General features: G+C 39.7%; 1 protein-coding gene across 2 annotated transcripts; it reads left to right on the forward strand.

The window, feature by feature from the left end:
* Positions 1 to 466: 466 nt before the first annotated feature.
* Positions 467 to 26258, forward strand: arhgdig (Rho GDP dissociation inhibitor (GDI) gamma). 2 transcript variants are annotated; one of them, XM_044050587.1, is made up of 6 exons: positions 467 to 854; positions 12100 to 12273; positions 13502 to 13585; positions 20563 to 20639; positions 22009 to 22072; positions 23124 to 26258. In XM_044050587.1, exons 1-6 carry the CDS (start codon positions 782 to 784, stop codon positions 23321 to 23323), a joined length of 672 nt encoding a protein of 223 aa, XP_043906522.1. In that variant the 5' UTR covers positions 467 to 781; the 3' UTR covers positions 23324 to 26258. The 2 variants fall into 2 exon arrangements, with proteins under 2 accessions (XP_043906522.1, XP_043906523.1); XM_044050588.1 differs by lacking the exon at positions 467 to 854 and adding an exon at positions 11303 to 11393.
* Positions 26259 to 27960: the final 1702 nt, after the last annotated feature.

The raw sequence follows: 27960 nt of genomic DNA on the forward strand, positions 1-27960 counted from the left end.
GTGGGGAGGCAAGAAAGAGTGAATGAGGGAGAGCGAGGGAGGGAGGGAGGGGGCTAAAGGATGAGCTCATTGCAGTCTCTGGGCTGATGACATGAGGAGGAGGAGGAGGGAGGGATGCAGGGTGGAGGGAGGGAGGGGAGGGGGCTGCTCGTCTAGGTCGATACCCAGCATCAGTACCCCACACACACACACACACACACACACTCACACACACACTGATGCAGCTCTGCCGGCTCCACCTGCCTCTGTCTGCCACCGTCAGCTGTAAAATCCCTGCAGAATCCACAAACAAACTGTTCACATTTAAGCATTTACTGTCTTATTTCTCTTTTTTATCACTGAGCTGTACTTAACAGAAAGAGAAAGAAGTCCAGGAAGCCGGCTGCCTCTACTGTCTGCTGCTTCCTCCTCAGCCTCCCTCCCTTTTCTCTCTCCTCCCTCCCTCTCCCTCTCTCTCCTTCTCTCTCAGACTAGCTCTCACACATTACACACATCACCTCCACACCCACACCCAAGGATACCCTCCCTGTCTCTCCACCTCTGTCCCTCAACCCTTCCAGCCACATTTTTTTCCTGCCTCTGGGGTGGAGATGCTTGCCTGACCCCGTTTCTTTCACACTCCCAAGACTTTTGTGGATGCTCCTCTCTTTCAATTACCCCAGCTCTGCTACTTTGTTGCTGCCGCTGCTGCTGCTGCTGCTGCTACCTGTGGAGGTTCCCTGGTTCTGTGGTCCACAGACTGCCTGCTGTCGCACAGAGTGCTGCCCCACAGAGAGGCACCATGCTGGGACTGGATGTGTGTGAGTTTGGGGGTCAGGTACTGGAGCTGCTGTGGCTAACTATGTGCTACAGAGGTGAGGTCATATGACATTTTTATGTGTGTGTGTGTGCGCGTGTGTTCTTGTACATCCATCTTTGTGGGGACCATTAGGCCTTATAAAGTGAGGGTGTTGTGGTGAAAGTGCATCAAGGTTAGAGTTTTACAGTGAGATTAGGGTGTGGGTTACAGGATACATTATATCAATGTGTGTCCTCACTAACACTGAAGTACAGGATTTGTGTGTGTGTGTGCATGCGTGCCAAATATGTCTCCATCCTGGTGGGTGTGGACATTTTTATGCCTGACATGAAGCACTGGCAAGGCACATCAAAGGTGGCAGATCAATAGCTATTGATTACATGCTAAGCTGTAGTGTGTGTGTGTGTGTGTTAAAGTGCATCTTTGTGTGTTTGAATTTTAGCTTTTGAAATTGGGTTTCTACTCATATAAATACACACAGACACGAGTGTGTGTGTGTATTTGTATGTCTTTATTAGGCTGCGAGGACAAATTTTCAAACCCTTCGTTGTGAGGAGATTTTATCAGGTCTTCACAACTTTAAAGGGCTTTTTGAAGATTAAGATTTGGGGTTTGGGTTAGATTACAAGCATATGAGGTGGTTGAGGTGAAAGTAAGGGATTGCCTTATGTCTTCACAGGTCGAGAGAGACAAGTGTGTGTGTTACGGAATCTGTTGCCTCTTTAGGACATTTTTCTGATATGAACACTGATCTTGTCAGGACCAATTAAGACTAAAACCTGGTCCCAATGAGGCAGAGCCTCATTTGCGAGGCAATGGTTCAGTTTTGTGCTTAGATTTAAGGTTAGGTTTAGGCATGAACTGGTCATGGTTAAGGTTCGGGGTAAGGCTTTGTTTAAGTTTTCCAAAAGAATGGAGGTCAGTGCTGTGTCCCACAAAGAAAAGCTGTGCAAACGTGTGTGTTTCTGAGTGTGCACATGCATGTGTGTGTGTGTGCGTGTGCGATGACACGGCGTATGTGGGAGTTCAAAGATGTCACCGATGCCTACTGTTACTACAAACTGCTTTTTTTGTCTCTTGCTATGTAATGTGATTCAAGACCAGTCATCTCCCTCCTGCCTCCTGCACTTGTCTGTGTGTGCGTGTGTGTGCGCACTACACTGCAGTATAATTGCTGAATAGTTACAGATGGTGGAACAGTCCTGGGGTTTCCCCTCACGTGTGTGTGTGTGTGTGTGTGTGTACAGGAGTGTGTGTTCTGTGAGATGTTGGGGGGAGAAAACGCTAACGAGAGAGTGAAGCAAAAAGAGAAAATCTGCAAAGTCGCACCACACTGACGGTAACAACGAGAGATCCACTACGAGTGTCTGTGTCCTGAAAGTGGAAGTGAAATGTGAGATCCAAGAAATGCATGAATATTCTATTGCATTAACTCAATGAGTTTCAAGCTGCAGGTTGAATTAATCGCTCCGCTCCGCTCCTCTCAGGATCAAAGCAGGTCATGAAACCCAGATCTCTGTGTTGGTGCTCCTGCTGCACATTTATTACTTCAGTGTTTCAGTCCCAGATCCCCAAAGTTCAACATGCCTTTGTTTCCAACGAACGCTCCTCTGCATTTATACTCTTGCATTATTTTCTTGTATGAATCTGTGGTGGTCGGGCCACACAGGTTCACGACCCGGTCGGAACAAGGGCCTTTCTGCATGGAGTTTGCAGTTTTCTCCGGGTTCTCCAGTTTCCTTCCACAGTCCAAAAACATACAATATGGGGATTAGGTAAATTGACCATAGGTGTGAGAGTGGTGGTTTGTACCCCACTTTTCACCCTATGTCAGCTGGGATTGGCACCAGCGACCCTCATGTGGAGGATAGAGAGGTGGAAGATGGATGGAATCTGTGCAGGTCGTATCTGTGAATATGACTCCTCAAATCTGGTCAAAAACGCTCAACTGGGACTGAATATTAAATAAAAAGAGGGCAGAGATTTGATAGGATCATGGGAGGCGACGAGAAAAGAAAAAAAATGCAACAACAGTGAGCAAAGGAGAGAAAGAGGGAGGAGAGGAGGCTTGGAGAAAGCGGAGGTTGAGGAGGTGAACTCGAAGATGTACAGAGAGGAGGAGGAAGAACGGAAATGGATGGTGAAAGGAGTTGGAGAGAGAGAAAGAGAGGTTGAGATCGGCATGTTGTGTTCCTGAATGTGTGTGTGTGAGGCAGAGAGCGGGTGAGTGGGTGAGGCCCGTGTGGCAGAACACTCTTCATGAGCTGTCAATCAGCGAGCACCAGCACAGGCGGCGAGCAGCAAGCGTTCAAACAGGCTCATGTTGCTCTCTTCTCTCCTCTTTTTACTCTGTATTTTCTCCCCCCTCTTTACCTTCTCTCTCCATCTCCCATGAATTTGCCTGCCTCCTCCTTATCTAGTTCCCCTGCCTCCCTGTGACCCCTCTCCCACTGTCAGATTGAATAGCATGACTGCCATTTGTCAAGTTTGTCAAATGAAAGTGTTTAAGAACACGACTGTATCTGCCTCTCACACCTCCACCACCTCCTCCTCCTCCATCTCCTCCTCCTCCGTTCTTTCTGTTCCACTGATGATAAGTGACGCTGAGCAGACAAATACAACCCATCAAGTCAGTCAATTAGACAAGCTGCTGTCTCTACCAGGCTGATGGAGCACCTGAGGACATATGGCAGTGTGTGTGTGTGTGTGTATGTGTGAAATTTCTCTGCAATCATTTTTTTCATTTGTTTTCATTTATCTCGTACATCTGCAGCAGATTTATTGGTTGCAAACTGAAAATCAATTTATAACACAATGATTTTCTCACTTGCTGTTTATGACTGAGGCAGATCTTACTCACTAAACTGTAATGTACCCTGGGAAGCAGTGTCACCTTCAACTGTTGCTGAAACACTGGCCTTTTACTGTTTCAGATATCAGACGGTTATAGGATCTTTTTGTGTATAATGAAGGCCATTAATCAATGTAAGGTTCAGGCATTGTGCAAAGAGTAGTACAGTAATACAGATATAAGTATGTTGAATTGTTTAACCTTAGTGTCATTTAAATTCACAATTGTATATATACAGTGTGTAATATGTTGTGCACTGAAATATTGAAACGACCAAAAACATCATATTCTATTCAAGGATAGTCTTTTAATGACTTATCTGTTTTTACATGTCTGTTAGGACATTTCTGCGGCAAACCGTCTATGAAACATCAGCGTGAGGAAGCAAATATTCAGTACGACTTGTTAGCCAGTGTGTTTTCACTTTACTGTGTGTATGGATCATGACTACTCCTTGTTGTTGGCCATCAAAGTTCTCCCTGTAAAGAGCAAACACACAGGGGAACCAAACGACACAACATTTCCCATGATTCCCATGATCCCATGTTGCTTCTTGATGTCATCAGACTAGGTCTTTTGTTATTGATTTTATTAACTGATGTTATTAACCCAAACTTTTAACTGATTTCTTCAACTTTTGAGGTGTTTCCACTAGCTCTACTCGACACGGCACGACGCGGTTATGCGTTTCCACTAGCGATAGTACCTGGTGCTATTTTTAGTACCTGCCCTGGCAAGGTTTCTATGTGTGACGGAAGAAGCGTGAGCAAATGTCCGACACAAGAATCAAGCCGAACAATACCAAACTATAGATCAGTTTAAAAGGACTTAACAATCCTAAAAATGTGGGTCAATCTGCACGGGTAGTTTCATGCAGCCGTGCAGTGATGACTCCGCCCATGTTGAGGAGGTACTATTTTGTCATTGAAAACCAACCTAAACTGCGTGGAGTTGAGCTGGGACCATAGGTGGAAAAGGGTCATTTATCATGATTCTTTTTCTTTGAGTAATTTTATTCTGCATATTAGTATTTATTTTATATGTGCACAGTGGCTGGATACCCAACAACATATCTGCATTTATTGAAGGGGCCGATCGATCTTCTGGTTCAGCGACACACACTCAGTCACTGATCGCAGCCCCTATCTGACGTCTAGCATGATCATTATCACTGTCAACTGATTCAAAACAGATTTTTCACACATATCACGCAGCAGCCCCACAGAGCATTTTGAATGCTGTCCGTGTGCAGAGGCTGCAGTGTCGTCCTGAGCCTTTCCTCTGTGAGGAATCAGAAATAATAAGGTTATAACAACTTGTTGGGTGGGAAAGTGTACAGAGAGTCTCCAGTAATGATGGGATTTCTGCAGGTGACACAGTGATTGTGGTCACATTGTGCCACAAGAGGTGACACGTTGGCAGCAAACATGGAAGAATGAGGTGTAAGCGGTCGTTACGGCCCTTCATTTGCTGCCTTTACCTTTGTATAAAAGCTTTGGCTTCACAGAACTTCACAAATATGCACATGCATGTGTGTTTCACTGTCCCACAGGTCTTGTTATAGGATTAAAGCACACGGCAGTGACAGCAGGACGATAAAAATGTGCAAATCAACGCTTAAATCTCACTATCTCTCTTTCCCACACATGTAAACATGTAGTGACACAGAAGTGGGTTTCTGGGTTAGCAAATGAGGAGGTAGACATGAAGTGGTGATGAGGAAGCAAAAAGCTGTTTTTGATTAAGTTAGTGAAATTAATAGAACAATTCCATGAAATGAAGGTTATTTGTTTTGTCCAAATTCACCGTTTGCAGGTAGCCTCACTGTAACGTTAAATCCTCTGGGTAGAGAACAACTCCCCGACATACGACAGCGTAGAGGCCAAACAACAATTAAAAGTATCGAGTCTTTCGAGAATAAAGTCGTAATATTACATGATTTTGTATCATTATTTCATTTCATTTTAAAATTGACGAGCTATTTCCTCCTCCAGTCCACTAAAGAGATGTTTTCCTCCAGGTTTGTGTGATTTTTTCTTTCTCCGAAACAAACTGCGGATGTGACAAAAGATTACGTTTTTCCTTATTTGTGAAGCCTTAACTAAAATATAACTTCACAAAATGCTCCGCATTTCTCATCTTGTCGTAGGTTGCAGCTGGTCTTTGCTTGATTGATAATGACTTTTTTGTCGTAATATTACTACTTTTTTCCTCATAATATTACGACTTTATTCTTGTAATATTATGACTTAATTCTCATATTACAACTTAATTCTCGTAATTTACGACTTCTCATAATATTACGACTTAATTCTCATATTACTTTATTCTCGGAATTTATGACTTCTTGTAACGTGACGACTTTTTTAATATTGGGAGTTTATTCTCGAAAGATTAAATATTTTTTTCTTTTCAGTTTGGCCCTAATACGTACTAACAATCCCAATTTACAGATCAGCAAAAGAAATATCCACAGTTATGATGATGTGATGATGTTTTTTTTTAGTACACATACAATTATAATTGCTGTACTGGAAGTATGGTTTGTCATCGTGGTATTGGTAAATTAGTTTCCCACAAAGTAACATGCCAGTGTGTCCTCGGCAAAACATTCTACACCAAATTGCTCTTCGCGGCTCTTCCAGCGGCGTTTCACTGGCTATGGTGGTGCCCGGAAATGCTCTGGATGAAAGTGTGAATGAACGGGTGTGAGTGTGTGAGTGTAAAGCAGCAGTGAGCGGTCACCAAGACCACAAAAGTGCTATATAAATACAGACCATTTACCATTTCATCAACATCAATGAATAATTGAATCATGACATGATAATATTGTGTACAAAAATTGAAATATGCCATAAAAGGAATAGTACAACAATGATTTGGGGAAAATTGCTTATTTCCTTTTTTGTGTAGGATAAGATCAGATCTTAAACCAAAATATGCTGTAGCCAGTAAATGCTTTGCTTATCTCAGCATAAAGACTGAAAACAGACTCTGTCATAGGGGACAACAAAATCCACTAACCGGCCGCACGCCATATCTCATTTGTTTGTGTGAAAATGTAATTTCATGGGGATATTTCTTGGCCCTGAGCAGTTGCCAGGTAACAGCAGAGACTGTGGCAAGTTGAGTTTTAGCTAAGCAAACTGACTGCTAGCTGGAGCCTCATGTTTGCTGCATGATGTGAGAGTGGGATCAATTTTGTCTCATCTAACTCAGAAAGAACGCTCACCATCAATTTAGTGTTTTTCTATGTAGGTACAGACGTGTGTGTGTGTGAAGACAGGTGTCGACAAAGAACCGTGTGTTTGTGCTTGTGTGTGTGTGTGTGTGTGTGTATCATATCCCTCTTATACTTCCTGCACTGAAGCCACAGTTCTTCTGCCAAACAGACTGTTGTGTTGATTTTCACTGAACCTGTTGGTTTAGCTGTAAATCTAAGCAGATGAACACTGTGGTTGCACACACAGTTCAGGTGCATGCATACTGACTGCAGATCCACACACTGTTTGGTTTGCTAATGGGGTACAAATCTCAGCAGATGATAGGTGAACGTCTGATGCTCTCTAAAATAGTAATTAATCATTTAAGAGAAATCATTTTGCATCAAGATAAGTGAATCAAAATGTTGTACAGCTGTATTGCAGTATTACGGCCACATGTATACAATTATTTTTAAGAAAGAGGGGAAAAAAAGGGTGATGGCATGATTTCTCAGAATTCTGAGGGAAAAAAATTGGAATTCGGAGGAAGATTTCAAATTCTATTCTCAGAATTCCGACTTTATGACAATAATCTCAGAATGTATTATGTTTTTTACATGTGACCATAATATTCTTCCATAGTGAGGCCTCTAAACCCACATAAATAATAAATATTATTAAATAATACTTTTTTTAAATACTTGTTACGCGTTTTGTGTGAGGCCACACGGTTGGTGTAGTGGTTAGCACTCGAGGCTTTACAGCAAGAAGACTGGGGTTTGTGACCCAGTTGGACCAAAGGCCTTTCTGCATGGAGTTTGCATGTTCTCCCTGTGTGTGTGTGTGTGTGCGTGCGTGTGTGTGTGGGTTTTATCCAGGTTCTCCGGTTTCCTTTAGCCACATGCCCTGTGTGTAGGAATTATTGACATGGCAGGACTCGTGCACTCACCCCCTACTCTCCCATTCACATCAGGGAATGATGTAGCCTTCACATACTATAGAGGATTTAGTATGGGTTCTTTCAGCGTTGTTTAAACCAAAGGCAACGTTTCATTCTGGTTGGTTTGTCAGTGGTTGCTGTAGAAACATGGCAGCACAAGATGGTAGCCTCTGTAAAGCAAGGCTCGTGCCTAAAGTGAATTTAAAGGTGTTATTCTAAGGCTACAAAACCTAATGATTTTAATTTCAAAGCAATTATACACATATACAAACATTATTATGGGTGGTATATTAAATTTGTGCCAATAAACCCTCCCACAGTAAATGTCACCAGCTGGACCTTTACAGCGTTTTGGATTCATGCACCATAACACACGTTCTATAGGTCTATACTTTAATGCACATCCTGGCACGGACATAATAATTGCATTTTTGAAATATGTTGCAAAAAGGACCATTAAAGTTGTTAATGCCTCAGTGCAGATTTACACTTTTAAAGCACAGTTTAAAGCAGGCGTGTGTCTAATGACAGAGAAGATCTGCTGTGGTAATGAGGCAGTTTTATGGTCATCAAAGAAAATCCACCACCAGTTAATATCACATCACAGATGGAGGCAGAAACACACACACACACACGCACATGAACAGACACACTCATGCACTTGCACTTACTGGCAGAAAATATGCGTGTTAAGATGTAATTAGGGCCCGAGCGCTCACACAGTGATAAGAGGACCTGGCCACAATCACATTTTTAAGATACTAAAAGTTGGTGGAAACGAACAAACATTGGCACACTATACAGAACTGGTGCAAAATTATTCTTATAAAATAAGGGAAATGAGTGGAAACAGTGGTATTACAATTTGGCTCAGTAGTGCCCCCTAAGGCGAAACCTGGTAGACTCAACTGAAACTAAGTTGTACCAAATTTCATGAAACTTGGTGGAAACACATTACAGCCCAAGACGAAGAATAAACTCAATTGGGACCATGACCTCAACCAGTGTTGTAATGTAAAGAAGTACAAATACTTCATTACTGTACTTGAGTACAAAATTGCAACCATCGGGATTTTTTTGAAACCAGAAGTGTCCTGTAACTTTGCCACACATTGACCGATCGGCTCGAAACTTCATACGTGTCACATGCGATGGACCCTGAACAAGAACGTGACCCAACAGGAAGTCTGCCATTTTCAATTTGACTAGAGACTCGGCCAGAAAACATCAGCGCATGAAAACATGAAGGGCGTAGTGCCACCTGCTGGCAGGCCGGCAGCTGCAAGTACCCGCACAGTGACACAATCTTAAACTAACAAATATTACAAAGAGAGAACAATGTTTACTGCTTTTTCTGAGCAGTAAGAAAATAATTAGTCACCAACCAGAGCAGTTTCAATGTTAGTGGATCACTGTTACACTTCATCTGTTGGACAAGATACTGACTCTGCCTTTTAAGATAACTGTTAATTGATGATGTTACAGTGACGGGTCAGCAGTCTGGTGATCAAAGACAAGAGGAATCCAGATTTAATAGCTGCTTAGTAATGTGTGAAAGCTGCTCGATGCATACGCTTGTGCCGGGGTGAAGTGCAGAGTTTGATATGTAAATATGGTATGGTGAATAATTTATGAAGTCATGTGCCATCCATATTTGACATTCTACAAAGTTAAATGTTTCTGTGTTAAGAGAGAGAGCGATTGGAAACAGACCTTCATGTTGATGTGACAAATCTGACATTTGCTGCTGTTCTCTGCTTGAAAACTGTTTTGAAGATCCATGCACTTTAAGTATCAACCTGAAATATATAAGATCCTCAACTTCCTCTACATGACTGAACATATTTTACATTCTCTCCGTGAACGAGCTTAAACCAGCATGAACGGCATAAATATTACTAAACTAAACTGCTATAATGCATGGATTTAAATAGGTTTGGACAGTTAAAGTCAAGTTTGAAGCACATCTGCTGAGGCAAGTTCATACATCATCCATACATAAGCATGAATGAGTGAGTTTAAATCCGGTCTGGACAGGACTAGACTTTTTGTTTTTTGTTTTTTTAATTGCGATGATGTGACAGCTGATTCAGAAATGTGAGCCTCTTAAGACACCAATGTTTTGGTCTTTTATGTTTATTGATCTGGAGTCTGTACAGGTTGAGTAATAGAGATCCAAGAATTGAACCTTGGGGTATTCGATATGTAACGACGATCCATTCAGATTCATGACCTGCCAGACACTGGCATCAATATCACACGTCTGCACTGGTCTCCACATTTTTATTTTATCACCATTAAAGGTCCAGTGTGTTATTTTCATTTAACAGAAATTAAACATAGGGCCACACCGTTGATGTGTAGTGGTTAGGACCGAAGACCCGGGGTTTGTCACTCAGTCAGAACAAAGGCAGTAACACAAACACATGATATACATAAGGTGCAGTGGGTTAAAAAAAAATGCTTTCTTTATGTTTTTTATGATTTTGTGATGTGACGTAAAGCCTGACGTGAATCTCGGTTTCATGAATCTTGGGAGGATTTTGAGGTGGATCACAGTAATCAGTGATATGTGTGATGTCTCCTGTATCCCGGCTCTCTCTTATTGCAAGTGAAAATTAAATGCCCCACTGTGTATATCCATTCATATTAAACAGATCCAGAACAGAGGTGATGTCACTGTAAGGGGAGTTGAAAGGGTTGCCATGGTGACAGGCAAAGGCAGTCGTGTGTTAGCCCTGACTGGGTGGGGTGCTGCTTTTAGCACAGAAGAAGAATGCGTGTGTGTGTGTGTGTGTGTGTGTGTGTGTGTGTGTAGAGAGAGACTTGTATTAGGCCATCATTTGATTTACACTTATGTTCACAGACACTAATGCACCGTGACTGTGTACACTGTTATACACTTGTTGTTTATGTTTGTTACTAAATTTGAGAGTGTTTGTGTTCTGTGTGTGTGTGTGTGTGTGTGTGAACCAGAGGCTTTTAGAAAAGGATGTTACGGCACAGTAAATACACAGCTGTAGTATGGGGGGTGTGTGTGTGTGTGTGCCTGTATTTGTTACCTCTTAAGGACCTTTTCTGGCATAAACCCAAACCTTGTCAGGACCAGTTTTTGTCATGGTGACCAAAAACAGGTCTTAATAAGGCAGAACCTCATTTGTGAGGAAATAGTAAAGCATAGGGCTAACATTTGAATTGTGGTTAGATTAGGGTTAGGATAAGTCATGCTTTGTTTATGCTGTCAAAAGTATTCAACGTTACATTGCTGCTATGTGACATGAGGTCATATGAGGTCATAGTGCATTATCCTCACCAATACAACTTTATTGAAAATGAATCATAGATTATTAGTATGTAATATGTCACCAAAATCCTCTCTCATTTACTTGAGCTCTATTGTGCATATTAATTATTCAGGATGGTCGCTGACATGCTGTTTCACCCTGTAAATCCAGTCAGGGTTACCGGGCTGCCTGGAAAACCAGGAAGTGATTATTTTGAACAGGCTTCATCTTAAACATTTTTTAAACACGCCCCTTTGAAACTTGATGAAACCACAAACAGGTTAAATGGCATCTGAAGCAGCAGAAACTCTAAAATGTAAGTTACTTTAAATGATTAAATGTGTTACTATGGACTGTGGTTGTTTCCGTTGTTGTGGTATTTAAGCTATACTCCGTCTTCCCCGCTTGTTTTTATCAGTTGACTGATGTTAAATGAGTTGTTTGGCTCAGTTGTGAGATGTTGATGAACTCGCTTGCTTGTTTTTTGCCTGAGAGTGATTTAAGGAGTCGTAGTTTCTAGAGTCTGTGAGGCATTACTGAGAGATCTGGGGAATAAGTGATGAGCGCTGGGGTCAAAAACAATTACCCCATTTACACCTGACATTAAAATGAGTGTTTAGGTGATTGTTAGTGCTTTTCCTGCATTAAAGTACAGGTGTAAACATGTTGCCAGACGTTGAGAACCTGTCTTTCAGGTCCTGTCTCTGAATTTAAGCCCAACTCTAAACGAGTTAGCGTGTTTTTAAATGGTAGACTAGTGTTAGTAGTTGTCGTACATTTATTTCAGCTGCATACACAATGCACAGAGGAGTAAAGAAGTGTCACTGACACCAAGTTATTAAATATTGTATTAATACATTGTCAGTGTCGATTAAATGGTTGAAAATCCTGTTTTTTGCATCCCCAGGTGTTGATGTAATATGAGTGTTGTGAGTGAAACGAGGGGATTGAGATCATCTGTCATGACGTGTAAACCTTTAACCACATATTAAATGATATTCTTTCTTCTTTTTTTTTGGAAGGTCTGATGGCCGACAAGAAGGAGTCGCCCATTGAGGAGGAAGAGGACGAGAGAAACCTCAACTACAATCCTCCAGCCCAGAAGTCTTTACTGGAAATTCAGGAGCTGGACAAAGATGATGAGAGTCTGGTCAAGTACAAACAGACCCTGCTGGGGAGGGGACCAGTCACAGCAGGTATGTGTGTGTGTGTGTGTGTGTGTGTTGGGGGGGAGGAGGTGGTGGTTATTGATCACCTGACGGAAGAACTGGTGGATTCACACAAGTACCCAGTGTTACTGCAGCTCTAATAACACCACCCACTCAATAGAGTCACTTGGTGCACGCTTCTTTTAGAGTCATCAACTTGTGACACACACACACACACACATGCAGGAGCTCACCTGCTTGCCTCAGCATCTTCAGTCCCGCAGCCAGGCCATGACAGCCTCATAGCAGTAGAAAAGCTCCTGCTCCCGCTGCTGTAGCTCAGCATCACCTCACTTACAGCTTCAACATGGAACGAAATGAGAAAAGCCGTTAGAAAAGCAAAGAGGAGGTGCTTTAAATTAATCAGTCGAAGCCATTAATCTTTTATTTTGTACATCTGGACTCCTGATACCAGAGACTGTGCCAGTAGTTTAGATCCAGACTGCCATAACTCATCAATCTCTTACACCTACTGTATCAGGATGAGCTCATGATGATTCAGATATTTCATCCAGTGCATCCACCTGATACTTTGATTTATGACCAAATACCTGTGAAATGAGCACCATTCACACCTACCTCAGCTGCAATTTGTATGTTAAGCATTTTTAAAGGTTCAATATGTTAGATCGAGGAGGCTTTATGAGCAGAAATTAAATAAACGAACTATCATTATCTAAGTGTCATTTTAAGATAAAGGTTTTTTTTTTTATTTTAGCTGCCTTATGGCCCTATTCCACGATACAGTTCTCTTTTAGCACCTTCTCTGCTGAGGATCAAAGAAAGAAAGAAAAGAAAACGAGCAAATGAACTGATTCTAATGATTCAGTACACCAAAAAGAACTGCTTTGACGACTCCGCCCACGTTGAGGAGTTTCTTTAGTAATGGAAAACAACGTGACTGATACTCGGTAGAGTCGAGCTGAGGCAAGTTGTGCTGGAACGAATCAACTGCAACAACTAATCAATTATTGATTGATTACTAAATTAATCTGCAATGGATTTTAGGTGAAAACATTTCTTGTTTCTTTGCTCCTCTATTACCGTGTGGACCAAACAACAATGTTGAAGCACGTTATTGTTTTGAAGTTTGGGGGTCAATAATTGGCATTTTATACCATTTTCTTCTTTTATGGATGAAACAACTCATTTAAAAAAATAAGAAGATAGAAAAACAATACATTTGTGAAATCTGAGTGTTTTTTTCCCTCTCCAGACTTGTCTGGACCCAACGTCAGTGTGACCAGGATGAGCCTGTTATGTGACCAGGCTCCTGGACCAGTCACCATGGACCTGACAGGTACGACACACTTCCGTCACTTTATGAGTGATTGGGTTGGTGGTTATTTGTCTGCCTGTATGTGTTTGTAACATTACATTAAGTAAAACAATTTGGAAATGGAGGTTTTTGTGTGTAATGTTTGAAAGATGCTTTTGGAACATTAATAATATTACTTTATCATCGAGACCCTCATGTGGAGGATGAAGCGGTAGAAGATGGATGGATGTTATATGCACAGATATTGACCAATGTTAGTATTTGTGCTCATTTACATTTAAGAATCTAATATTTAAGCATAGGATTTACAATAATGATGATATCGTGAATTGCAATTGTGTCAATCATTGCAGGAAATTTTCACATGGTCTCACTCATGGGTTTCAATCAGGAATCAGCTGGTGTGATCGCACCATGATGACATGGTCTCTAGTTTATTCTTTGTTCAGCTTCATCTTTACAGAGTGGGTGTGGGTGTGGATGTGGTTTGACTGACATGCTCCGGAGCAAGGCATCGTCCTCCTCCACCATCCACCACACATGCACGCACGCTGCATCTGGTGTGCAGAAAGACTGCAGTGGGTGTGTCCACACTTGAGAAAGGAGAGACAGCTAAATGTTTGCTTACTGGGCAGTATTGACATTTTCCCCTGGGTGCAGGCGAACACACCAGGCAGTGAAGGTGTGTGTGTGTGTGTGTGTGTGTGTCTGCAGTGCATAATAATCAGGTTTTCTACCTTATAATCAGGTTGAATCCCCACAAAGGACAGAGTTGAGGAACAGATGAAACTCTGTCTTGATACATTCACACAAGACTAAATAAATAAAAGGCTTTGATGGTCACATTTCATTGTGTAAAGGGTGATTACGTGAATTAGGGAGGCGGTACGTCTTCAGAAGTGGTGTCTGCTCTAAAAGATGGAGGAAATGAAAGGCTGATGATGGAAATGTTTTTAACATATTCCAACCGTGAGTCATAGAATCATTAAAAAAAATCCCCCTGATGATGTTATAGTGTTGTCATCAGGGTTATGTCGGGGTTAAGAATGTACAGAGATTTAAGATGAAATGTTTTTGTTCATTCTCTCTGAAGCAAGCCTTCATTTAAATGCCAGTTTTTTAAGAATAAATTCAATGAGAGCTTCAGTGTTACAGTGTCATTCAAGTGATTTAGTAAACAAGCTAAACTGACCCTCCAAGTAAAACATACAAGAAGGAGGATATTTTCTAATAAAAATGCACTCTTTTACATCAGTAGGCAGAAAAAACTTCATATAAATTACTTATGTTGAACATTTAATTTGTTCATGATAATTCTATAAATATATTGTAACACTGTAATTATACTTTACCAGATTCTACCAGAACAAGTAGTGCAGTTATTCTAATTCTGTCGTGATATATAAATACATAAATGTATAATCTTATAATCTAAGACTACTGAATAATAGCAGCAAATTGAGTTTAAGATTTAAACATACACAATGTCAGCGTGTGCATTTAAATCTATGTATTTTGCTACTTTTGATAAGTCTATTGCTACTAAATGTTTTGGGAGCTTTACCTTTGCATTTGATTATTATATTGTTAAGACTTCATTCTGCACATTAAAGTAAATGCTCTTCAGCAATGGAGGGTGATGAGAATAACAGTGTTATTGTCTAACACATTCTCCAGTGTATTAGGGGAAAAAAACTCCAAAAAGTGTCAAATAATTATGGAATATTTTCGTACTTTATGCTGCAGAATGCACAAGAATCATTTTATGCTGTGTGAGAGAAAATAAAAAAGACAATTCCCCTCCATAAATCTATACAATAAGGAGCAGGGCACTAATCGGTCCTCCTGCTGGATCTTGTTACAGTCAGGTTGCCCAGCCGGCACCAGACTGGACGCGAAATGGACTTTCCATCACTGGCTGAAAACATTATAGAGCTCTTTATACACTATGTGCTGTTACCACGGCAGCATGGTGCCCTAAATGATGAGGCATTTTCTGCTCTAAATGTGTGTGTGTGTGTGTGAGAAGATGAGGCAAACACACAGTGTGAGATGTACCCCATAGTTAACCCGATTGTTCTGCACTCAGTGTAAGTGAACAATGAAAAAAGATGCAAACTCTACTGCACGCTTCACCAAGAGAGCTTTCACTGCTGAGACTTTCTCACTGCATATTATTGCCTGGGCCTGTTCTGGGATGTAAAACTGCAGAGAGTGTCTGGTTACAGCTTATACTGTAAACTGCATTATTTTTCTGCTGAGGCATTCATTTATTTCTTTTTTACTTATAAGCATTTACACATTACGATAATCACATTCAAGATCTCTTGTGGATCTTTGTCGACATAAGCTGGTGAGAGTCTTAAATCCATGAGCTTTAAGTACGATTTTTGGTTTATTCCAGGCAGTTTGGAGCATCATCATCAGGCAATGGACAACTGTTATGTCCCCTGTTATTCTCTTCATTGTTTAGGATACAGAATAATGTATTTTCTGTGTCGTACATCAAGTCGTCAAGAAATACGATAACAGCATGGCTCACAGGGGATCAATATAAATAGGGAAGCTGTTGTTTTTCTATTGCCATTACACTCACGCTTAAAAGTTGAACGTCTGAACAGGGAATATGCAAGTCTTGAAAAGTCTTGAAAAGCTTTGAAATGAAGTCCTTAAAAAAAGAGCATAAGGCCTGACAAAAACATCTCATATGAAACCGTTTCATGGATTGGCCTGGGTATCAAACGTCACTATGTTTGTGGCAATGGATATCAAAAAATGTGGTCATCGTTTAACAGAGATGGAAGTAAGTGACACACATGCAAGTCTCAAGTCTTAACCTTCAAGTCTCAAGCAAGTCCAAAGTCATTCTTGCAGGAATCAAGCAAGTCGAGTCGGTTCCCTGCTTTAAATCAAGCAACTTGCAAATGCATTTCAAATATTAGGCTAAAAAAAACTTTTCATAGCCAACTTTTGACATTTGGCGAGACGTTAGCTACTGTTTAGCTTAGAATGACGCAATACCGCAGAAGCAGACAAAAAATTGTAACGACAACTCATCAATATTTGAGAGAATGTACATATTCCATAAGTCATGAGTCATTTTACTCAATCAAAGTCTAAGTTGAGTCTGAAGTCATTAGTGTCGAGTCTAAGTCAAGATGAGTCTGTTACCAACGCTAGTCAAGTAAGTCTCCAGTCCTCAGGTCACATGACTCGAGTCCCCCACTTCTGTCATTTAATATCAGCAAGCAGAACGTTCATCTGGCCATAATCCCAGCCATATTAACTGTATGTATCTAACAGACCTGTAGCAAACACTCTCACCACTGCTTGTACATTACATTCACCATAACAACATAAACCACAAAACTGAAGCCAGTCTGCACTTTCTGCTGCATTTCTCTCTTGTTCTGTTTTGCCTCTTGCATTCTCATCTTATTTATTTGTTCTGTAAAAAATACTCCATGTACTAATCATGCTGTTTCCTGTTTTCATTTTACATCTTTGCCTGTAGCACACAGACACTCAGACAATGCTCCCTCTGTGCAGATGATTCATCATAAATTGTCCACTGATCAAAGAGAATATTGACATCAAATATCTTGATGAAATTCAATCAGTTTAGTCATTTTGTAGGACACTCAATTTCTACTTTAGATGTCGTTCAGCACGTCCCAGTCTTCTTACCGCCACCGTCTGTGTGTGTGTGTCATTAAATGAAAGCTCCAGACCTGGTGGACTTTCATCTTGTTTTCGCTGTGTATTAATCCTCGACAAGAACTGACAGTCATTTCAGCTCCCACTGTTGCTTCTTGTTTAGATCAATAACCTGAATGTTTATGCACTGGAACATGAAAAATGATTTTCATCGGACTGAGCCGGCAGCAGAAAAACAACAACTAATGGATTCTTGTCTCCTGGTGGATACAGCAATAAGACTAGCCGAGATAGAAACTCACTGCCCAATGTGGCCACCCATGCAAGAACTGTGACCTAGTTAGGGTTAAAGGGTATGTTACACATCAAATTTCAAGAGGATTGTAACATTTTACTGCAAAACATGTGCTGTCAAGCTTTATTTCTTTGCGGGGCAGTTTCACTTCAATAGTACTTTTACGACTGGAGTCCAGCACCACTGGAAACCTCCTCTGTCCTATTTCACTTCTGAAATTGCCACAATATCCAGACTTGATCTCGTTCTCCACATATTATTTTCTAAATCAATGCCTGGGTTAAATAATAACACCCTAGACAACCTTATTTGGAAGTTACAACATGTTACAGAGTGTGCTGAGTCCTTAACGATGACTTTTCTCTGCTCCAGTGCCAGAAATGTTGTGTTCCCGGGCTTTTTATTTTTGCTGAGAATGCTACACATTTACTCACTGACACGCATTAACACACCAAACAACCCTCACTATGTCAGTCACTAATCTCTATCAATCTCTATCTCAATCCCATGCTGTGCGTCTAGATTTATGTCGGCAACGCGGGGCCTCTTAAAGGATCTCTTTGTTAATAAATAGAGAGTTAATGGATGTTTGTCGGAATTTGCTCTGCCGTCTCTTTTTATTCGAGCGGCACAGGATGAAACTATCCATGTGCAAAACACGGAGGAGATAGAAATGATGAAGGTTTGCATCGCTGGATAACATCTGTTCTTGCTCTCATGGCTGAGTTTAAAGATATGATATGAGAAAAAAATGTGGAGGATAAAGCGATAGAAGATTGGATGGATGGATGATGTACAAAATGGTTTCCAATCCACAGATAGCTGTACTTCTTTCTTAAATCGGTTCTATTATACCTTTTAATGACGTCATCCGCTTTAACCATCTCTGCTATAAGTGAGAAAGGAAATATTGTGTACTCGTCGGTGTGTTCATTTCTTGTGTATTTGTCACTAAACAATCCAAACTACTCAGCAACTATATATGTATATATATATACATATATATATACATATATGTGTATATATATATACATATATATATACATATATGTGTATATATATATACATATATGTTCATATATATATATATATATATATATATATATATATATATATATATATATATATATATATATATATATATATATATATATATATACATATATTCTAAATATTATTATATTTTAGCATTAAAAATATCATTCTGCAGCCTCTACGTACTGGTGTATGAACCATTACAAAAACATAAAAGATGATTTTGATAATTACCAATGCTGTTAATTTAGGGCAGCTGTGGCATAAACCTTACATTGGGTGGTGGTCTAGTGCATTTGTGAAGCACTGTGTGTGTGTGTGTGTGTGTGTGTGTGTGTGTGTGTGTGTATAACAGGTAGAAGGTTCACCACACTGACCTATTTTCTCAGTCAGACGCTCCCCGGAGAGGCGAGCAGCCTTTCCATCTCCTCAAAGAAAATGGAGGGAGGGGTGGTGAGGGTTTGTAGAAGAGAGGTGGATCAGATGAAACAAGACACAGACGGAGCAATGAATAATTCCCATAAGGTATAATATGTAATAATGAAAGTGGATTAGGATTAGTACACCGACAGGAATGAATTAACTGACGGCAAACTGTGCATTTGTGTCACTTGTTATTATCTATACTATTTTAATCCATTGTTCACTTACTTTTTTTCCCTCGTCATCTCCCTCGCTTTCATCCTCCTCTCCTCACTGTTTTTATTCACTCCATCCCCTCTATCTCTTCCTCATCGTTTCCTTCATCTGTTTCTCTGTGTCCATTAGAAAGCACTCAGGACTTTAAATTGAGATATAAAGTGATTAGGTGGTGGATATGGTTCTGATTGCCATGTGCTTTTAAAAAAGAACCTGTTTCTTGTTCTCCTCCATATGAACCCGTTCATTCCCACAGGACAGCAGCAGCAGCAGCAGCAGCACTCTCATAGTACAAAGAAACCATTCTAGGCTTTTATCAGTGACACAAATTCACCACCTCATGTACTTGTATGTCAGAGTTGTACTGGAGGCACCAGACCTTCAAGTTTGACATCAATGTGTTTATTTAGCTGAAAACATGAGAGGAAAATCTTCCAAATTTAAATATGTGTAAGAGAGAAAGAGAGAGAGCGAGAGAGAGGGAGACATTAACCATATAGTGCATCATTAATTAAACATGTAGCGTAGCTGTTACTGCATTAAACCTGACTGACATGTTCTACATTTACCAATAAGGCTGCAACTAATGGTTATTTTCATAACTGATGATTCCGGACGATTATTTTGGTCTGTAAAATGTCAGGAACTGTTGGAAAATGTTGATTAGTGTTTGTCAAACCTGGAAATTATGATGAAAATGATTCACTTTTAATGTTTTTTTGTTAAATGGAGCAAAGAAACCAGAAAATATTCACATTTCAGAAGCTGACAAATCAGAAAACTTGTTTTAATTAAAAAAAAAACACTCATTGATTATCAAAATTAAGTAATTGAATAATTATCACTTAATAATCTTTACAGCCCAATTTACAAATGCTGCCTTTTAATTTCCCATGTGGTGTCAAAGTGTATTTTAATGTATATTTTTCTGCCATTTCAGTTTATAAATTGGACGTGAGGTTGCTTGTTATAACCTGTGTATTTGAAGAGGCAATAAATAAAAATACTAAATCAATGTTTTGGAGAAGAAAAACTGCTAAGTCCTTGAAATGTCAAGTCAAATATTTGAAGATGAATATGACCAATTTCTCCAGAAGCACTTGTTTTTTTTTTTTTATTGGTAATCATATTGCAATCTGCTTTTTTTTTTAAAAAAACAACAAAAAACAACAAATTGAACTTTATTACAGCAGCTGCTGAAAGCCATGTTTCTCTGTGTGACTAAGTCAGCAGCAGTGTGATCGTATAATGACTCATGTTCCACGTTGTCATCGTCCTGTTCTGTGCACATGTGCATGACATCATCTGTAAAAGATGATGTCACGTTGACCATGAGTGATGTTATATTGTTTTTGTTTTTGTGTGTACACAGGCGACCTGAACGCTCTGAAGGAGAAGAGTGTCTCCTTACAGGAGGGAGCGCAGTACAGAATAAAATTGTACTTCAAGGTAAGACAGATGGATGCAGTCACAGAACTTTATTAATAACATCAAGAATCATTGTGCGTGGTTACATGAAGGGACTGTTGTGTGCGTTTGTTCTGATGTGAATCAACAAAGAGGGGATCAGCTTTTTATTGTAAGTAAGGAGACATAAGAGGAGACATGAACATGCTGAGCCAGCGACAGAGTTGACGATATAATCAAACCACAACATCATCGAGACCATTATCATATTTAATGAGACTATTCTGTTTCATTAAGAGCAGCAGTGAGGATCAATGCAGGAGGAACGGCCTGTCAGTAAATGTCAGGAAGTTACTTCAGTGTAAACAACTAAACTTTTTAATTTTTTTAATACTAAAATTAGAAAATCATTACTTTTATATTGAATTGATTCTCCCACTGCCCAAAAACATGTAATATGTGGATTAGGTAACTTTGTTTGTCTCTATATGTCCCTGTGATGGACTGGTGACCTGTACATGATTGGCTCCCCAAGTGCTTAGGCACTTAGGTTAGGTTAAAGGTTAGGCTTAGGCACTTAGTATTCTTGTATTCTTGTAGTTTTGTATAAGTACCTAAAAGGGATACTTGAGTAAAAGTACAAATATCTTCACAGAAAATGACTTTGGTAGACGTTGAAGTCACTTTTTATAATATTGCTTGAGTAAAAGCCATGGTGGTTCAGTGGTAGGGTGAGTTGTCTTTCAACTGGAATGTTGTGGGTTAAATTCCTGGCTCTGCTAGTCTGTGTGTGTCCTTGAGCAAGACACTTAATCCCATCTATCTATAAATACAGACCATTACCAATTATTCTTCTTCTGATTTTATTTGGTATTAATGAGTAACAAAGATAGTTAGAGGAAATGTAGTGGAGTAAAAGTAAAAGTTGCTGGAATTATAAATAACAAAGTAAAGTGCAGATGTGTGAATTTTGTACTTAAGTACTGTAACAAAGTATTTGTACTTTGTTACATAACAACAATGCTTAGTTGTGACGTTATGGTTATGGTAAGGGGCTAGGGAACGCAAAAGTCTATGAAGCGAAAGTGTGTGTTTGTGTGTGTGTGTGTGCGCATCCAAGGACCCCTACTGGACAAACATCTTCACTGTTGTCTTGTTTTCGTACATCATCAATATTGAAAGTCTCCTTTGTTTTCTTTATATTATATGTTTTTAATGTAAATAGACTTGGTTTATTTGTTTTATTGGGTTTGTATAAAATGTACATAAATCCTTAAGACATAAAGAAATAACATTACAACATATTACTGTGCACAGTGAAGTTCAACACATTGTTGGGAACAAAGTGATTTAACACTAAAACATCACAGAAACACAATCTGACTTGTCTGAGGCTTGTGTGTGTCTGCAGGTGAACAGAGACATCGTTGCTGGCTTGAAGTATCATCATGTGGTTTTCAGAAAAGGAATAAAAGGTAAGTTCACTACAGTCAACGTTCGCCAGAAGGCAATTTATCTGAAGGAGGGAAATACAGAGAGACAAGAGCAGGAGTTTGGGCACATAACTAAGGTATGTGCAGGAAACAGAAGAAAGAGGCAGTAAGTCAACCTTATAGTACATGCCAACAGTAAAGAAGAGATACAAGACCACACCTACGCTGATTCTATCTATCTATCTATCTATCTATCTATCTATCTATCTATCTATCTATCTATCTATCTATCTATCTATCTATCTATCTATCATAAAATAAGTCTGTATCTTATGACAGATTGCTTAATATAAGTCAACATGACTAATGATTTTTTAAAAAACATTAACATTTGTAATATGATGTCCCATACGGCATGTTCCCACTCCTTTTTTTCTGTGCACTGATCTCATTACACATAATATACAAGCGCTCTTTCTCTCTCTCAGGTGCTCCCAAAGATGAGTAGTGCATTTTAGTAGGAGGAGAGATGTTTAAATTTTACTTTTAGCACTATAATAAATTCATACCATATTCATGAGATATCGTGGAGCCAAAAGTAGTTCCTAACGGACTGAGCCTGGGAGGAATTAATAATAAATAAGACATAAAGACGGTAGAACTAGCTGCTGTAATTGAAGGAGGCCGTTCCAGTCGATGTGTGATTCGTCCATCTGTGCTTCTATAAATACTGTTGCAAGGATCCACGTGTGATCTTGTACTTCTGACACAGTCATGATTGTGATCTTTGGTGACAGAGTTATCAATAGCTACTCGTATACAAATAAAACATGTTTCTGAATTGAAAAAATGTATAGCAACATCACTGGAGAAGATGGTTAGTGGTTAATTATATAATCACCAGACAAGTAAAGATGATTCACTGGATTAACCACTAATCTTAGTTATTTGTAGAATATTTCACAGACTGATGGGAGATTTGCTCTGTCTCTGTGAAACTGTAAAAATAAATATTATAATATCAAAGTACAGATGGGTGAACATGGTAAGGCTGACGAGTGTCCATCATTGTCTGTCTTGTGTCCTCCTGCAGTGGACAAGGTGTCGTTCATGGTGGGAAGTTATGGCCCGAGGGCAGAGGAGCACGACTTTTTGAGCCCGAGCATTGATGCACCGAAGGGCATCATGTTACGCGGCAACTATCAGATCAAGTCCAGCCTCACTGATGACGACAAGAATGTCTATTTGGCCTGGGAGTGGAGCCTGGACATCAAGAAGGACTGGAACGAATAAAGGAAAGAGAGAAAGAGATGTGATGCTACTCTCTTTCCTTCTTTTACTCCCAGTCTTCGCCTTTCTGTCTTCTTCCCCCTGTTTAACCCTCCTCTACATTGTCCTGTGAGAGCAGCCGTCACAAAGGCCAAAAGAGGAGGCTCTGCTTCTCCTGTTTTTCCCTCATTCTCCTCGTCCATATGGTTTAATCCTTGTCTGCTCATGAGGCGCTCCTGAAACCTGTCACCTGCTGGGACTTTTAGAGGACAGAATCCTCACTTTCTCTCCCCTTTATCCTGCATTGTATCTTCATCTATAAGTTCTCCACATGATGGAATCTGCCTTTTTATTTACTATCAGTCTCTTCCTCCTCATCCTGTCATTCGGCCATACATTAACACAACAGCAGGGGACCTAAAGCTGTAGTGCGTAACTTTTAAATAGGAACATTCATTCAAACCTTTGTCACATGAGCTCAAACAATGCTGGGTAGGGTTATCAGCTCCATGTGACTCTCTCTGTGCTTCTCAATATAGCTGTTTAGATCTGCTTTGTTTATTTCGGGACATTTCCATGCTGCACACAGGAAGTGAGCTGTTCTATGCTGACAGACAGAGGTAACAGCAACTTGACTGAAAACACAAAGAAGTTTCAGTAATGTGCTGTTACTGTTTAAGAAAACTGACCACAGGCAGAAGAATAATGTCAACAACAACAACAACAACAACAAAAGAAATCACTGGAAGTTACGCACTGCAGCCTTAATGGGAAGTCAGCTCAGGCACAAAGGGAAGTGTACTATACATACGTGCTTACATACAATGACACATTTTCCACCTGCTCAAGTGTGACGCACGGGTCTTTGTTAGTATCATACACAGTGATTTTCCCATTCAGTCTGCACATTGCTTGCATTCCAAAAGCACTTGCACCCATATGAGCACCCATGGGTGTGTGTTGGTCTTAAAATGAGCAGGTGTGTTTAAGAAAAGCGGTTGGTGGCACTGTCGCACTGTGATGTTACAACCAAAACACACCCATTATCATTATTCTTCTTATTATTTTTATTATTATTATTATTATTATTATTATTATTAATGATAATGTTGAGACTCAAAAGAGACTTTTGACTCATGCAAATGACTCAGTGACCTTTTGTTCTGCGTTTAAAATAATACTTAGATTTCGATGTGTGCACGAAGCATCAGGAGTTTGACAATATGGTTCGCTTTAGTACAATGTACTGCCGCGTGTCGCACACTTGTGTCAAACAGTCTTTACTTGACAAAAGAGCTGATTGAGTTCACTGTGATGCTCAGCAGGGTTTCTGGAAAAGGAGACGTTGACTCGTACAGAGTTGAACGGGGGTCAGAGGGAGACACATCTGAAAACTAACAATGATAGATGATTTTTCTGACTCATTGCCGTTTGGATGTATCAGAGGCTGCAACATGGAGGCTTTTCAGGGTTGTTGGAGTCAGGTGGTGGTAAAACTCAGTCAAATATAGACTCAGGCGTGATAGAAATTACTTTCTAGTTTCTTCAGTAGTTAGCTGTGGGCGACTGGACTTGCTTGAGTTGAGTTGAACACGTTTCACCTCTCGTCCAAGAGGCTTCTTCAGTTCTGACTAACTAGTGGAAAGGACCAGGTACCGCAGCTCACTCCTAAAGAAAGAATGAAACTTCTGCTTCCCAGTATAAATGTCAGTGTGTCTATTTCAAAACAATGGGGTAAAAGCTCAGAGAATGATAATCTCCAAACTAAATTCAGCATCTTAATTCAATTAAAATGCATTTTTATTCAAATGCTGGAGTTGGAGCTTGTGGTGTCACAAACTGTTACTATACAAATTATAAGGAGGAAAATAATATAAAAGATGTGTACATGAACATAAGATCACATATTTTAACTCTTTGTGTTCCTATATATGTTTTGTTTTCCATGCTATTTAAAGATTGATTAGAGGATGAGGTTAAGTTTATTATATGTCATATTTTTCTTATTTTCATATCATGATATTAACATATTAAAAAAAAAATCACTTTTTACATTAGTTACATCATCAGTGTACAGTTTTGATGCAACAAAAAGAATAATGTTTTAGAGCATTTCAACAAAATGCCACAATAGACAATAAAATTCTGTCTTTGAACACCTTTAATATACAGTACTATTAGGAAAGAAAATAAAGACTTTCGGTTGACCTCTTCTCCCTCTGTACATTACATGCATTTAATCATGAACTTCCATTTTTATTCACTTTGCTTTCAAGCACCAGTTTTCTCCAAGTCTTTGTGGAGGTTTCTCAAAGAGCAGCCCAGAGAAAGACTGTAACTGAACTGTGTATATTGTAGAAAGAGATGCATGTACATGTCCTGTAGGATTTTATACTGTTCTCATAGTCAGCGGAAACTAAATTAGCCCTTTCTAAGCATCTCTCCTGTACCAAGGACATAAAAATGGGATTTCAAATTATGCTTTGAATCTTTTAATTAAACATTTACGATGGTAGATGGAGAACAGTGACGTGTATAGGGAGGAATCTATTTCCCCCTCAAAAGTAAGAAAACTATATCATTATTGTGTCAAGTCTTTGGATATGATATTATCATTGTTGAACATAATGAACATTGAACTACCATTTGAAATTGTTGTGATCTAACTGTAAATGTTTGTTGGGTGTTGCATGGTTTAACGAGACTCTCTTCCCCTTTTTTTACAACTTTATTGTTACAAATTTAATGTGATAAAAAAAAAGAATGCAATATACAGATGTCAATTGTTGCCAGATATTGCAGATGCTGCAGTATTTCCAGGGATGTTTTTAACGGCACTGGTAGCAGCGGTGTCACATGCCCCCCAGTCTGTAACAATCAAGTGCCGCACTTTCAAGTATTGGTGTCTAATCTACAGTAGCATCCTGTATCTCTGAATAAAGGCAAATTCAAACAATCAGTCATTTGTCTCCTTTGGTTCACTTGTGCAGCAAGAAGACCAGGGTTTGTGACCCGGTTAGAACAAGGGCCTTTCTGCATGGAGTTTGCATGTTCTCCCGTGTGTGTGTGGGGGTTTTCTCTGAGCTCTCCTTTTTTTCCGTTTTTCCTCCCAAAATCCAAAAACATGCAGATTTGGGGATTAGGTGAATTGGACACTCTAATAGGTGTGAGAGTGAATGGTTGTTTGTCTCTATGTGTCCCTGTGATGGATTGGCAATCTGTCTAGGGTGTACCCCGCCTATCGCTCGATGTCATCTGAGATTGTCACAGCGCCCCCTGTGACAGAAGATGGATGGATGATTCATTTGTTCTTGATTTAATGAGGGACTTTTAATTGTTTACATTATGAACACGTGTGTAAAACACCAACAGCTACGTATTCAACTGCACTGTGTGCTGTGAACGTGCTTAATGTGCCTTATACCATTCTGTCCGTCTGGCAATGAATGTTGATCATGTACATGGAAAAGATCAATTTGCAGCATATGTTTGTAGCCAAGCATCCCATAATTTGTGAGTCGTTATTGAATGAAACATGTCGTGCTTTGGTTCTTCAGTATGTGATACATAGATTCACTGTGATTCCTCCCTGGGGCCTCTTATAAGCACCTCTGCGTCACAATTGATGAAAGCCTTTCTTTTAAACCCCAGGTTGAAATTGAAACGTTCAGAAACAAACCTGCTGTTTTTCTTTTAATGCTAGGAAACGACTTGCCGCTGCCACCTTCTTGCCTCTTCTTGTTATGGAGATATTGTTTACATGAATGCCTCTGCTCAATCTCTTCTCCTGTTGGATGCCGTCTGTCATGGCTGTAGGCTCCACACACCATCGCACTTTGTACTCTCTGGTCATCATCATCCATGGGCAGACTCTTGCATTGGTACAATTTCATTTACAAATCCATTCTAGGCTTTCTCCTCCTACATGTTTCATACTTACTTTCCCACGAGAGTTTACTGTCCCCGCTGTCCACACAGAGCTTGGCAGAAAGACATTTTCCTACGCTTCAGCAGAGTCAAATTCTTTTAGTGTCACTGGAGAAGGCATCTTTGTGAATGTGCTCCTGCTCCTAGTATTTTAATTTGTTCATTCACTTGGCACTTTGCACAGTTCCTTTATTGTTGTGTGGTCTGTATCACAATGAATGCAATGAAGTGCATTATACACCGATATTATTTTACTCCAACATAAACAGATAAAACCCTGGACAAACCAAGTCCTGATAGTGTTGTAACTGACAGAGTGTTGTTCAAAACTTTTGACTGAGGCTGGAATCATTCATCTGTTTTATACCAATTTAGCAAATTGTCGCCTATTTACATGACGGAGGTTGGACAATGTTATGAATTTCAGCAATATTTTTTTTCGTATCAGGGCCATGTTTATGTATCATCACCTCATCACATTACCTTTAAGGCTTAAAAAAAGCAATCTTTTGGAAAATACACAGCATTCTTGCTGGTGTGATATATATTTGTGTGTTTTTCATTAAATATGCAGTCTAACATATTGTTATTTATCTGTGATGATGTTCACAATGATTATTAAGTATTTTTTTGTGTGTTTTTGTTGTAATCAGCAACAGCAACTTAACTGTAAAACTTTGGATACGAAATATCTGTTTGACTTTTCCCATATTTCCCATTAAGAGCAGTTGAAT

This window comes from Solea senegalensis, linkage group LG19 (genome assembly GCF_019176455.1).
Source record: "Solea senegalensis isolate Sse05_10M linkage group LG19, IFAPA_SoseM_1, whole genome shotgun sequence".
Classification (NCBI taxonomy): Eukaryota; Metazoa; Chordata; class Actinopteri; order Pleuronectiformes; family Soleidae; genus Solea; species Solea senegalensis.

Excerpts from the sequence above, each read along its gene's own strand:
- arhgdig (XM_044050587.1), top strand. The coding sequence starts at position 782 with ATGCTGGGACTGGATGTGTGTGAGTTTGGGGGTCAGGTACTGGAGCTG. Across the intron at positions 12,274-13,501 it reads GAGGGGACCAGTCACAGCAG|ACTTGTCTGGACCCAACGTC; the intron begins GTATGTGTGTGT and ends TTCCCTCTCCAG. Across the intron at positions 22,073-23,123 it reads TTTCAGAAAAGGAATAAAAG|TGGACAAGGTGTCGTTCATG; the intron begins GTAAGTTCACTA and ends GTCCTCCTGCAG.